Raw genomic sequence first — 11,998 nt, forward strand, 5'->3', positions numbered from 1 at the left:
ACTGGTCTCAAGCCCCGCCCACCGATCCTCTGTAAGCTCTGATTGGACGAGACACAAGTCACTTACCTCACACCTGCTCTCTCATTGGCTGAGGAGACGTCACCGTTTTAATGTTCAAAAACATTTTTTTTATTTTGCTTATTTTTTTCTATTTCTTCAATAATTAAGTCACAAAGACAGATTACATGGATTTTACATTTTTTAAATAAAATGAATTACAATTATTTGACTAACTTTATTTATATTTCAATAAGAAAAAATATCACTTTTCCCTCTGATTTAAAAAATATTTGTATATTTTGAGTTTAGTTATTAGTATTTTCATATTTCTTTAATAAATGAAAAGAATCAGATATTAACATCATATCAGAACTAAATATCTTGAGATGAATTGATGTACTGAACAGATTTTAAAGTGTTCATGTTTCTGATAAGTTTGATTTAAATTGTTTTTAGTATAAAAAACAGCTGAGACGTTATGATTGACAGCTGAGACTCGAGAACTCCTGATTAGTTAATAATGTGTGGGCGGGACCTTCATGCCACGCCCCCCACCCGCACTACCGCAGCCTGACTCTGAATGACGTCATCAGCCCAGGCTGTGGGCCCAGCGTCGTCCATCTTTAGTGTGTAATGAGGTGATGACGGTGAGAGGGACATCTGGAGGACAAGGACAAAAGACACCAACCAGCTGCTGTTTCACTATATTTATATTATATCATTATCATTAAATTCAATGTAGTACCTGAAACTAACCACACGGGGTGGACAGACAAACACCGGCCACCCTCAACACACGGTCCCAGCAAAGAGAGAAAAGAGACAGAGAAAGGCACAAAGAGTTTTAAACTGAGAGAAGGACAGGACGTGATGGGGGGGGGGGGGGGGGGCATATAGACAAATACATGAGCAAAGAAAAGTTCTGTGGGGGTGGGGGGGGGGGGGGGGGGGGGGGGGGGTGTCACAGGTCTGAGCCATGAACTGAACAACGAATGCAGACGACGAGGCCATGACGAGACGACAGACACAGAAAGGCACAAGTAGAAAAAGTGTTTTCATTGACATGTTCTGCTAATTGTAGTTTTTCTTCTTTGAACCCTTGATGAACAGAGGAGGAGGCTGAGGAGGAGAAGACAGCATGAAACAAAAGATGTGGGATACTGTCGCCTTGACAACCAGGCATTTTTAGCAAATCTTATATATATTTATATATATTTTTTCCTTCTTTTTATCCCAAAAATAAAAAATACAAAAAGGCACAAAGACGTTTCATTTGAATTACAAGATGGAGTCGGAACAAGTGTTACATGGAGAAAGCATACGAGATAAAAAAGGTGTCATAAAAACAAATAAAATTAATACTACTACTATTATTATTTCCATCAATATTATTGTTATTGGTATCATCAACAGTTTTTCTTTGAAAGAAAACACATCTCTCTCTGTTCAGCTCTGTGTGTGTGTGTGTGTGTGTGTGTGTGTGTGTGTGTGTGTGTGTGTGTGTGTGTGTGTGTGTGTGTGTGTGTGTGTGTGTGTGTGTGTGTGTGTGTGTGTGTGTGAGAGAAAGAGAGTGCCATGCTGAGGTAAACGTTTCCTGTCTGCTCTGGTTCATGTGCCACTCGAACCAACATGTTTTTACACTTTGAGTTCAGGCGTCATCGCACCAAACTCCATTAACAATCCTTAACTTTAACGCAACCTGCAGTTTTCAAACTAAAAAGCAATAGGGTCCTTGTCAGTGCTCGAGCTTTAATTATTACACATTAGTCTCCCTACATTCTTGTTCCTATAAAACACTCCACAAGAAAAAAGAATGGCTGCAGCTTATGATTATTTTTATATTATAGTTTTAAGATAAACCTTCTTTTAAACAAACAACTTTATAGAAACTGAAACAAAGAAAAGCAGCAAATTCTCACATTTGAGAAGCTGCATCCAACAAATGTTTGGTTGTGATTAGATTTCTGTTGATTGAGAAATCAATTACAGATGTTTCTCTGTCATGTGCAGTTATTAATGATAAACGTTTTTACTTAAACTGAAAATCACCAATTTCTTGTATTAAATAATGGATTTATTGTCGGTTTTCAGAATCTAAATCTGTCTCTTCTCTTCCTGTAAAACTCTTCACACAGTTTGATGATTCTTCTGCATCCAATCAGAAAGATTTTTGGAATTCTCCACTTCCTCCCTTATGTGAGTATCATGTAGTGTTTGTTGTGTTCCATGTTTTCTCTGGCGAACGTGTCTCTGTAGAACAACAGTGATGAACTGACACTTCTGTCCACGTGCACATGAGACAGAGCAGACGCTGCTGCGAGGCGTACCGACAAAACTAAATAAAAAAAGAAATGTACCACGAAGTTAGTGTTGTAAAGCTGCTCTCACCCGTCTCTCTCCCTCTCTCTGTCTTATAGTGTTAGTTTACTCCTCCTCCTCTTGTCCTCCAGCTTGCTAACGAAATAAAAATACTGGTTATGAATGGCTATGATGTTCACCGCCTCATCCATTCTCACATTCACTCACTCACACACTCGGTCGATACTCAAACACACACACACTCCTCTTCCTCCTCCTCCTGGCCTTCCCTTCATCAGAAGAAGGAGTACTGGTTATCGATGGCTCTCGGTGCCCTCGCTCCGTCCCTCTCTTCTCCCTCCACAGCTTCCAGCTGGCGGAGAGGAGTGTCCCTGTCCCTCTCCTCCCAGTCCTCCACTCCTCCTCCACTTCCACCTCCGCTGCCTCCACTTCCTCCTCCTCCTCCTGTCGTTGCCATTGTCACCACAGTCGCTGTTGCTCCTCCCGCTCCTCCTCCCGCTCCTCCTACCAGCTCCGTCTCATTTCCTCTGTCCTGGGGCGGAGTCGGTGGTGGCGGCCGGCCCGGTGGCAGGGGAGGAGGCTGAGGAGGGCTACGGGGTCTGCTGGTCAAGTCTGCATGAAGAAGAAACAGAGGAGAGAAGGTGAGAAGAAAGAAGAGGGGAGGGGAGAAAGAAAAGTATAAGCAAAGGGAGAAAGAGGAAGGAGGAGGAAATAAGTGACAAAGTGTGAGAAGTGAAGTGAGGGAGGAAGAGTGAGAGGAGAGAAAAAGACAGTGAGTGGACTGTTAGGTGGGAGGAGTCTGTGGTCATGGAGTCCACGGAGTCATGGAGGCGTCCGACACACACACTCGCACTAACACACACACACACACACTCGCAAGCACACACACACACTCGCGTGCACACACACACACACACTCGCACACACACACACGCGCACGAATTTACTCTGAACTAACACACAATGAGAAGCTCTTTGCTGTGGAGAGAGAAACTCCTCATTAACTGGAGGAAAGAACCGGAGTCTCGGTGGACGACGTCTCACCCGCAGGGTGAGCAGAGACAAATGGGGAGGAGAGGGGGGGGGGTTATTATTGTTGTTTTATCTCTATTGTTTATGTGTCCGTCTGTGTTTTAACCACTTGTTTCTCTACAAATGATGTAAATTAACACCAGGAGAAATTAATAAATATCAAACAAACACATTGTTGAACTTCAGGTTAAACAAGCAGAGGTGACGACGAGCTCTAGATCTGTTCCTACTGGAGCGGATCACTAAGCAGATTTCTGTGCCTGTGATGATCTTTGAACTCTGATGAGGAAAAACAAACCACTCCAGTCACACACTCTCTCTCTCTCTCTCTCTCTCTCTCTCTCGTACACTCTTCCTCTCTCAGCCGAGTCCGGTCTCACTTACACACAGTCAGAGATGGGGGTTGATGGAGAGTCAGGATGGCGCGTGGTGATGACGTCACAGACTGTAGGCCGACTGCCTGCCCTGTCCCGGCCTGCAAGGGGATGAGCCAACGGATACAACAAACAACAACAGAGAGGTCAGAGAACAATGGGACACAGAGGGCAGACGGAAAACTCTGCGGCGGCTGTAACATGGCCGAGAGGAAGTCGTTGGCAAAATATCTGTGGTTTGTTTCTATTTGAATACATTTTAAAAAGTGATGAGAACTGACGACTTCTGTCTGCTGCACAAACACAGACTACACAACATGACTACACAACATATACAGACAATATTTTACCGACATTTTCCTGAGTTCATGTCTGAAAACAGTTTTAGAGAAACAGACATGTAGTTTAATATCTGGGATTATATCACAACCTGATTTAAATCAGTGGTGAAGAGATGAAGAGCATGACCTGACACATGAGGGAGGATTTCCCACGGCTGCGTAATCATGACCACTGCTGCTTCAAGACAGACGCACATTAAAGGTGTGGTCGTCTTTTACCAGAGTCTCTGTCTCAGTGTCTCTTCCTCTCTCCTGACCTGTGCTCACTTTACACTTTAACAATAAACACTGACACTAATCAGAAGTTATTAGGACCTGAACAGCACTGACGTCTACTCTGTGTCGGTTGGTTGAGACACGTATTTGAACACGTGCACACCGTGTTCAGCTCGAGACGCACACAGTCGGGATATCAGGGTTAATGAAGTAGTCACACATTGATAAGAAATCATGGATAGAAATGAAATTCTTTGAAGCATCACTTATCAAAGAATTATTAAAGAATCATAGGATTGAATGGAAACCTGAGCTGCCACAGATTCACATTAAATGTCTAAACCACGAAACACATCAGCAGATTTGAAAGGTGGAAAAATTCCACTTTGGAAATACCCAGAGTTACCAGGCGTTACCATAGCAACAGTTTTAAACGGCTGGATACCAGTGTTCAGGTGACTCCATTAGTACCTGTAGGTGAACTAGTGCAGCAACAACAGAGGAGAGACAATAAAACACTGACGGGACAGACACACCTCAGACGGAAGTGATGCATGAGTTTACCTCTCAGTGTTGTTGTGCATGTGAGGACGTCCAGTGAGAGCACTGTCTGGACCCGTCGTGTTATGATGACTGTGTATTTGTAAACATGGAGAGTCGGGGGGACTCGTACCTGGCTGGCGAACGGCGGTGGCACCCACGAAGCTGATGAGCGTGACGTCCGAGGCGCCGCCAGACTCCAGAGGGATCGGATGCACCCGGAAGTGCTCCAACATGTCGAAGATGGACTGGAACCAGAGGTGCTGCACCCGACACTGACCGTCCTCATTCAGGGACAGACGGAGGTGCTGGAGGGACGAGAGCAAAGACAGGAACGGACTCAGTGATGAAAAGTCACAACATTTAACACAAGTCAATCTGACGTCCAACATTGTCCTCTGTAATCAGGACTGATGGTTCACATGCTCGTCACACGGTCCAATTTGTGGGAGTTAAGAAATTCTGTCATCTGATATGTGTGTGTTGTGTGTGAACAACATGGAGGCTACAAAATAAGATGTGTTGTATTTGATTATTCAAGACGATTGAACAACACGTTGGTAACTGGTGGAATATAGTGTTGTGTGTTGTTCTGACTGGACGCTGCTGTTTCCTCTTCCAGGATAACATCACTTTATTTTCCGTCTTCACTCCAGGACTCACCTTGGCTTTGCCCTGGAAGTTAAAGGTGAGGACATATTCACCGCGCCGCGTCTCGCTCTGGCGAACCAGAAAGACGCCGTGGCTCGCCGGGCCTCCGGCCAACACCAGCTGAGCAGCTTTGAGGCGGGACAGGGTGCCGTGAAACCACTGACACTCGCTGAGAGGGTGCTCCACGGCCTCAGAGGACGTCACCTCAGAGAACAGGAAGGACCCTGGGTGAGTGGAGGAGACATTTTAATTCATACATTTTTGATTTCTTTCTTTTCACAGCATCCAGAAGTTTCATACTGAGCTACAGCTACATCAACACTTTGAAATGAGGAGCGGCTACTTCAGCTAACCCCCCCCCCGGTTCAAAAGTGAAATCAGTTTTGGATGCTCCTCACCTGTGGCATCAGGCGTCTCTGCAAATGGTGTGCCAAGACTAGCCCCGCCTCCACCAAGAATCCGGCCGTCCGGTTCGTCTAGAGGGGCTCGAGGAGGCAGCTCCGGTGGGAGAGGATCCATCAGAGGTGACGAGCCTCCGTAACACACTGACGCGAAAAACAGACACAACAAGAAATATGAGTGTTGTTATTAACGGGTTGATACCAGGAGGTGCAAACCAGAGCAGCCATCGTGTCACAAACACACCTTGTGAAAGACGGTCGACAATCTCAGGAGTTCCGCTGATGTCTAACGGGCCAACACACACACCCTCAGCATCGTCCTGCTCACTGTGGGGGGACAGAAGGAAGTTACTACCCAGACACAGCGAAAGCACAGCGGCTTCAGGCCGCCGGGTGCGATCGGACTCGTGTCGCCCTCTAGCTGCCGATCGTTACCTGATACAGATGCCGTTCCTGATGTCGCTCAGCCAGGCTCTCATCTGAACGGCGTCTCGAGTCTCAATCACATACTGCGCCGACGCTTCCAGCTGAGAGGAAGTGAAACGAGGAGAACAACATCAGGACACAGGTTCAGGTCAGAGCTTTTTATTACACTCACTCCTCCTTTCTTCACTAACGGTGGTTAAATTGAGATTCTCACTCTTTGACCTCTGCAGTAGAAAATGTTCCTTCAGTTTCTAAACTGGTATTTTTTCTTCTTCTGATGTCACTTCCTGGAGAATCTCCGTATCTCTAAACTCTGTACATCCTCAGTGAGTTAAAAAACTATGATAATGATAAGTACTGAAACAGTTAACAATGGAATTACAGACATCGGACATGTTTTTAATCAATTAACACATAAAACATATTGATCCTAAAGATTCTAAATATAGAAACATGAACTCTGCCCCCCCCCACACTCTGTGGCTCCACTGTGTCTTATCATTTGAAGTCTTGACTTTCTGCTGCAAAAACAATGAATATTAAACTATTATGTTTGTTATTTTTGATCCATTTAAATAGGCTGCAAACAACAACCTCTCTCACCCAGTTAGGGGGCGCTATAGCAACAGCAGGAGAAATAAACAGGTGTGAACGTAGATTTACACTCAGGGAAGTGTTGCAGAACAAAAACATAAATAAAGAATATCAAAAAAAGAGTCTCTCAGAGTCTCTACAGATTATTATGTCAGTGAGGAGAGATGTGATTACCTGCAGCAGAAACGTGTTCTCCTTGTCGGGGACCTCCAGCGCTGTGGTGCTCCTCACATCCACGATCGAGCAGCACGGCACCGTCAGTCGAGGCTTCGACGACTGCGGAGACAAACCAAGCAAAATAAATAACTGCAGATTAACGCTTCGCTATCAAAACCAGAGCTGGAGTACGTTACACAGGAAGGACTGAAGTCATCCTTTGAAAATCTGTAACTTAACATTGAGAGACAATAATTTCACCTGTGATCTTAATGCTGCTGATAATAAAGTTTCTGACGTCAGATTCAAGGTTTATTTTGTGTTTTAACATTATCTCATCTTTTAAAGTTACTTCTGTTCTTGTTTCTGCTGGGACACCGGAGGGAAACACTTACTTTAGGTGGAATGAAGAATTCCAGGTAGTACTCCTCTCCCCGCTCACCGCCTTCTCTGTCCCGCTCTCTGAGGACCAGACGACACTTGTGCCAGCGTCCTCCTCTCCAGGGCACGTTCCCTCCGCTGGCCAGAGGCTGCACCGGACCAGTCTGAGCCGCTGCAGATGAAGCTGAGGCAGCGTTGTTGTTGTCCGTACCGTGATGCAGCAAACCGAATGAGAAGCCAGAGAAGCCGTGGCTGCCACTCAACTCGTCGCTGGACGAGCTGACGCTCACCCCTCCCTCCCGCACCAGTCGGCCCACCCTCCTTGGCGGCCCCATGGCGGCGGCAGCGGCGCTGCTCGGAGGCAGCGTGGAGGAGGTGGAGTGAGCGCCGGAAGTGGTGGAGGTGAGGACAGGAGGAGGGGATCGGGACAGTCTGAGTTTCTCCAGCCGATGACTCCACTTCTCCTTCTCGCCTCCTTCCCCGTTGCTCCGCCGCCGATCTCGAGCAGCCTCAGACAGAGACAGAGAGGTGGCGCTGCTTGAAGATGAGGGAGGCAGAGAGGAGGAAGAGGAATGGGGGAGGGAAAGAGGCATGGACAGAGAGACTGGCATGGAAGAGGTGGGTGTGGGGGGCTGCGTACCAGAGTTCCTCTTGGAGGTTGAAACCAAAGTAGCGTCCTGCACACCCATAGTGTAGCTGTAGCTGGAGGGCAGCTGGCTCTGGGCCGAGTCACTGGAGGAGCTTCTCCAGTGCAGGATGCCGCGGACGCTCCCCCGAACACTACGACCCACACTCCGCAATGAAAAACGCTTTTTCAGTTTGTTTTTGGAGGAGTTGGGCGTGCCGTTACCTTTGGAGTCAGGGGGAGGAGTGACGGAGGAAGGGGAAGGTGGAATCTGAGAAGTGTGGGAGGGGTCAGCATTATCCACCTCTGTAGACTCGGCGTCCCGCTCTTCTGTATCAACATCCTCTCCAACAGACGACACTCCGAGCCAGCTGTCCTCCTCTTCTTCAACGGGTGCTTCCCCATTCCCAGGGGCGATCATGCCCCCCCTCTCCTCGCGCCTGCCGTTGTTCCCTCCCACTGAGGAGCAGCACGATGAAGAGGACGAAGGCGGCAGGACTTGGCCGTGGGCGTAGGAATCTTGAAACCTGTCCCCGGTGCGGTTCTCCAACACCAGCCTCGTCGGCGCAGGCTTGGATAAAGCCCGCATCAGGTTGGTTGGGGGGCACGGGAGGACCACACCCCCCGTTGCTGAGAGGGGCGAGACCGCCTCCTCTTCCAGCGAAGTCGCATCTGACTGCGGGGCCCAGCTCATCGTTTCGTCCCTCCCAGACGCACAACTGGGCAGGAGCGCCCCCTCCAATTCGCTCTGGAAGTGACGAACAAAGCGGTCGGTGAAGCGGCGGCAGAAGGCGGCTGCTGAGTCTGAGGAGTAGTGGGGATTCTCCTGGAGAAAAGCCCGAAAGTGACGGGCAAAGTCACCGGCTGCAACACGTGCATGAAGCTCACAGAATTCGGTCCAGCTCAGGCAAGGCGAGGGGGACGGAGTGGGGGTGTCCGAGAGGGAGGAGGGGTGGGCCTGGGGTGGAGGGCTCACGAGAGGTGGGAGAGGGGGTGGCCGGGGGGACAGGGGCAGCATAGAGGGAGATGGAGGAGATGGAGATGGGGAGGGTGAGGGGGGTAACGGAGAGGAGTTTGCCGCCCGCGGGCTGGGCGGGGTTAAAAGAGAGCCGTTCATCCTCCTGACGGGGGGGGGGGGGTGCTGACGCACCTGGAGCTCTTTCAGTTCACTTTCAACATTCAACAGAGACCTGGAGAGATCGAACCGCGGGGAAGCTGACGGAAGTGAAGTCTGGACTCCATTTAAAATGAAACGTTAAAAAGACGAGGACGTACCGGACCCATGAAAGATGAGGTCAAACAACTCCACGGCTTTCTGCTACATTATTTTGTGCAATTGAATATTTTTAGTGTTTCAACAAGAAAAAGTGGGTTTCAGCCCGGAAACGGAAGCAGAGCGAGGGTGAGATGAGCGGGATTCAAGAGATCGGCCTCTTCGTCAACGTCTGTCATAGATCCAGAGAAGCTCGGCTTCATCCTGTAAACACACAAACACACACTTTAACTTCAACACCAGCAGAGTTCACAGGTGAGAACACACACATCACATCAGTCACACAACTGTAACTGTGAACGTGCACACACACAAACACCAACTGTACCGGGAACAATGTGAAAACAACAAGATCGACATCGAGAAACTAAATATGATAAAATACGACAGTGTTGATTCTCAGACAATCAAACTCGACACAGGAACAAGTAAATAAACCATGTTTGTGGACAGAACTTTGATTAATTCAGAGGAACCTGGTTCTATTCAGCAGATAAAGAGATTTTACAAAACAACTCATGTGATCAGACGACAGGTTAGTAAAGTTTTACACTTTAAATAATTTAATATAGAATGACCGATCGTCAGTTTGTTTGATGACAAAACACGATACTGATGTGTTGACATGTAACTGAGGTTTGACATTTTACTGATCAACCGCTGACGTAATGAAAAGGACACAAATACAATGAAATATATAGAAGTCGAATTAAAAGAAAACCAACAGAATTTTTATGTAAAATATAAAAACACATCTTTGCTTTATTTATACTGTAAAATAAAAGTTTAACCACTGATACCGATTTGTCTGTGATACTATCGTCCAACACTAAATCAGTCGAGCTCTGTTTTTAATAAATGAACTCTTTAAAGTCTGATGGAAAACATTTGTACCAGCTTCAGTGTGTTGGTCGTGTTGTGTTGTGTTGAGTGTTGTGTTGAGTGTTGTGTTGTGTGTTGTGGACAGATTTGTGCACAACATGTTCCAGGTGCAGTTCGACCATTGAGTCCTAATGTGTTTAAAGCGGTGACCCCTCAGTATTTACAGTAGTACTCAGTACACGTTCTTGTAAAGTACAGATGGTACTGATGGTCAACGTGCTCTCTAACAGCTGTAATGCTAATATTCTTCCCACATACTGCAGTAGTATTTGTGTTTTTCTACTCTGATATCCCTGTTACAGCAGGACTCGCAGTAGTATTAGTATGCTGTGGTATTAGTACTTGTACTTGCTCGTTGATGTCTCACAGATGAAACTTCTTGAATCACAGCTGAGGAGCACTGAGTCGTTAGCTTGCTAACATGAAGCAGCAGCGAGTCCTGCTCATTCAGCTTCTTTAAAGACGTGTAACGTTAGCAGCTAACATTAGCTGCCTGACGTGCACTGGTGTCCGCAGCTGCGGGTCGTCGCCGTGTTTGCTCCCCCGCGTCGGTGGCATGAGTGCGGGTCACGGACTGTGGCAGCTCGGGCTCCGACCAGCGCACATTGAATCCTCCGACAGCAGCTAACGCTAAAGATTCTCAGCGAGCTAAGCTAACCGTTAGCCACTTAGCTCGCTATTAATAATCCAGCTAGCTAGCTATCAACATTGCTGCGGCAGTGCGTGCTGCGCGTACCTGAACATCAGAGTCCCGCGTGCTCGTCAGAGTCCGTGCGTGAAGCCCCAGTGCGTGAAGCCCCCGCACGTCCCGCCCTGGTCCTCCCGCAGCTTGTTGTTGTTGCTGAACGTTGCGCTGCGTTGAACTGTCTGTGGAGAGAACGACCCGCTCCCGCACAACCACCAAGTCTCGCGAGAGCTGCGAGGAAGGCGAGTGCGGTTTGATCTTCACGGCTTCCGTACCAAAATAAAATCCCACCTCTGGGTTTTATTCTGATATTTTCATACTTTTATACATGAAAATATAATATATGTTTGAATATATCACGTATTCTAATATTCTTTCTTTATTTCAAACGGTACAAACAGAGATACACATGGAATCAAACACACATTAAGATAAATACACAGAAAACATGTCTTATATAAAATTTAAATAAATTAAAATACTGAAATAAAGACAAACAACATATTAAAGGTGTGAGAGTACAGTAAAAAAACCTTCACGTAAAGTTTACCGAATATTATTCTTGATGTATAACAATGTCTAACTGGGTCATTACTCTTCAGTGGAGACTGGATATTTAATGTTTCATAGAAATAAATACATTTTCATATATTTCCTTTAACTTCTGTACATGTTTCCATTTCTTAACCACAAATCATCTGTATACATTATTATAATAATCTAACACAATATAAATTAGTTGTATTGTGTTAATTATGGCTCATTCCAACCTTTTCATATTCAGAATGATTTTTAATTCAGAGTAGAACAATATAATTTATGATTTCAGCCAATTCAACAGCAGTAGCTGCAGTTCCTCATTACGACCACAGGAGGGCAGTAACATCACAAACCTAAATACCAACACACAAGTTTCAAAATAAAGTCAGAGGAAATGAACACTTTCAAAATAAAACTGGTAGAAACTGAAATATACACATGGAGAAAACATACATTATGTATTTATGATATATAATGTATTTATTATATATACTGAATTTATTATATATAATGTATTTATTATATATAATGTATTTATTATATATAATGAATTTATTATATA

At 46.0% G+C, this 11,998-nt stretch overlaps 1 protein-coding gene and 1 long non-coding RNA gene across 4 annotated transcripts; one reads left to right on the plus strand and one right to left on the minus strand.

Moving 5' to 3' along the window:
• Positions 1 to 692: 692 nt before the first annotated feature.
• sh2b1 (SH2B adaptor protein 1) lies at positions 693 to 11,269 on the minus strand. Of its 2 annotated transcripts, XM_069525475.1 has the most exons (10): positions 10,948 to 11,158; positions 7,446 to 9,533; positions 7,069 to 7,170; positions 6,310 to 6,401; positions 6,119 to 6,201; positions 5,872 to 6,018; positions 5,486 to 5,697; positions 4,956 to 5,130; positions 3,736 to 3,826; positions 693 to 2,931 (listed from the first exon to the last, which is right to left on the minus strand). In XM_069525475.1, the coding sequence occupies exons 2-10, from the start codon at positions 9,171 to 9,173 to the stop codon at positions 2,910 to 2,912; spliced, it is 2,652 nt and encodes an 883-aa protein (XP_069381576.1). In that variant the 5' UTR covers positions 9,174 to 9,533; positions 10,948 to 11,158; the 3' UTR covers positions 693 to 2,909. The 2 variants fall into 2 exon arrangements, with proteins under 2 accessions (XP_069381576.1, XP_069381575.1); XM_069525474.1 differs by lacking the exon at positions 3,736 to 3,826 and having other exon boundaries at positions 10,948 to 11,269.
• On the plus strand, positions 2,830 to 5,615 carry LOC138407839 (uncharacterized). Of its 2 annotated transcripts, none has more exons than XR_011241152.1 (3): positions 2,830 to 2,960; positions 3,716 to 3,871; positions 5,479 to 5,615. It is a non-coding gene; the product is annotated as an uncharacterized lncRNA (long non-coding RNA). The 2 variants fall into 2 exon arrangements; XR_011241153.1 differs by having other exon boundaries at positions 2,944 to 3,370.
• Positions 11,270 to 11,998: the final 729 nt, after the last annotated feature.

Source organism: Paralichthys olivaceus, chromosome 5 (genome assembly GCF_024713975.1).
Source record: "Paralichthys olivaceus isolate ysfri-2021 chromosome 5, ASM2471397v2, whole genome shotgun sequence".
NCBI lineage: Eukaryota > Metazoa > Chordata > Actinopteri > Pleuronectiformes > Paralichthyidae > Paralichthys > Paralichthys olivaceus.

Coding starts and splice junctions, on each gene's coding strand:
- sh2b1 (XM_069525474.1), bottom strand. CDS start 9,173: ATGAACGGCTCTCTTTTAACCCCGCCCAGCCCGCGGGCGGCAAACTCC. Junction 6,202..6,309: donor AGGAACGGCATCTGTATCAG/GTAACGATCGGC, acceptor GTCCCCCCACAG/TGAGCAGGACGATGCTGAGG. Junction 5,698..5,871: donor AGAGACGCCTGATGCCACAG/GTGAGGAGCATC, acceptor CCACTCACCCAG/GGTCCTTCCTGTTCTCTGAG.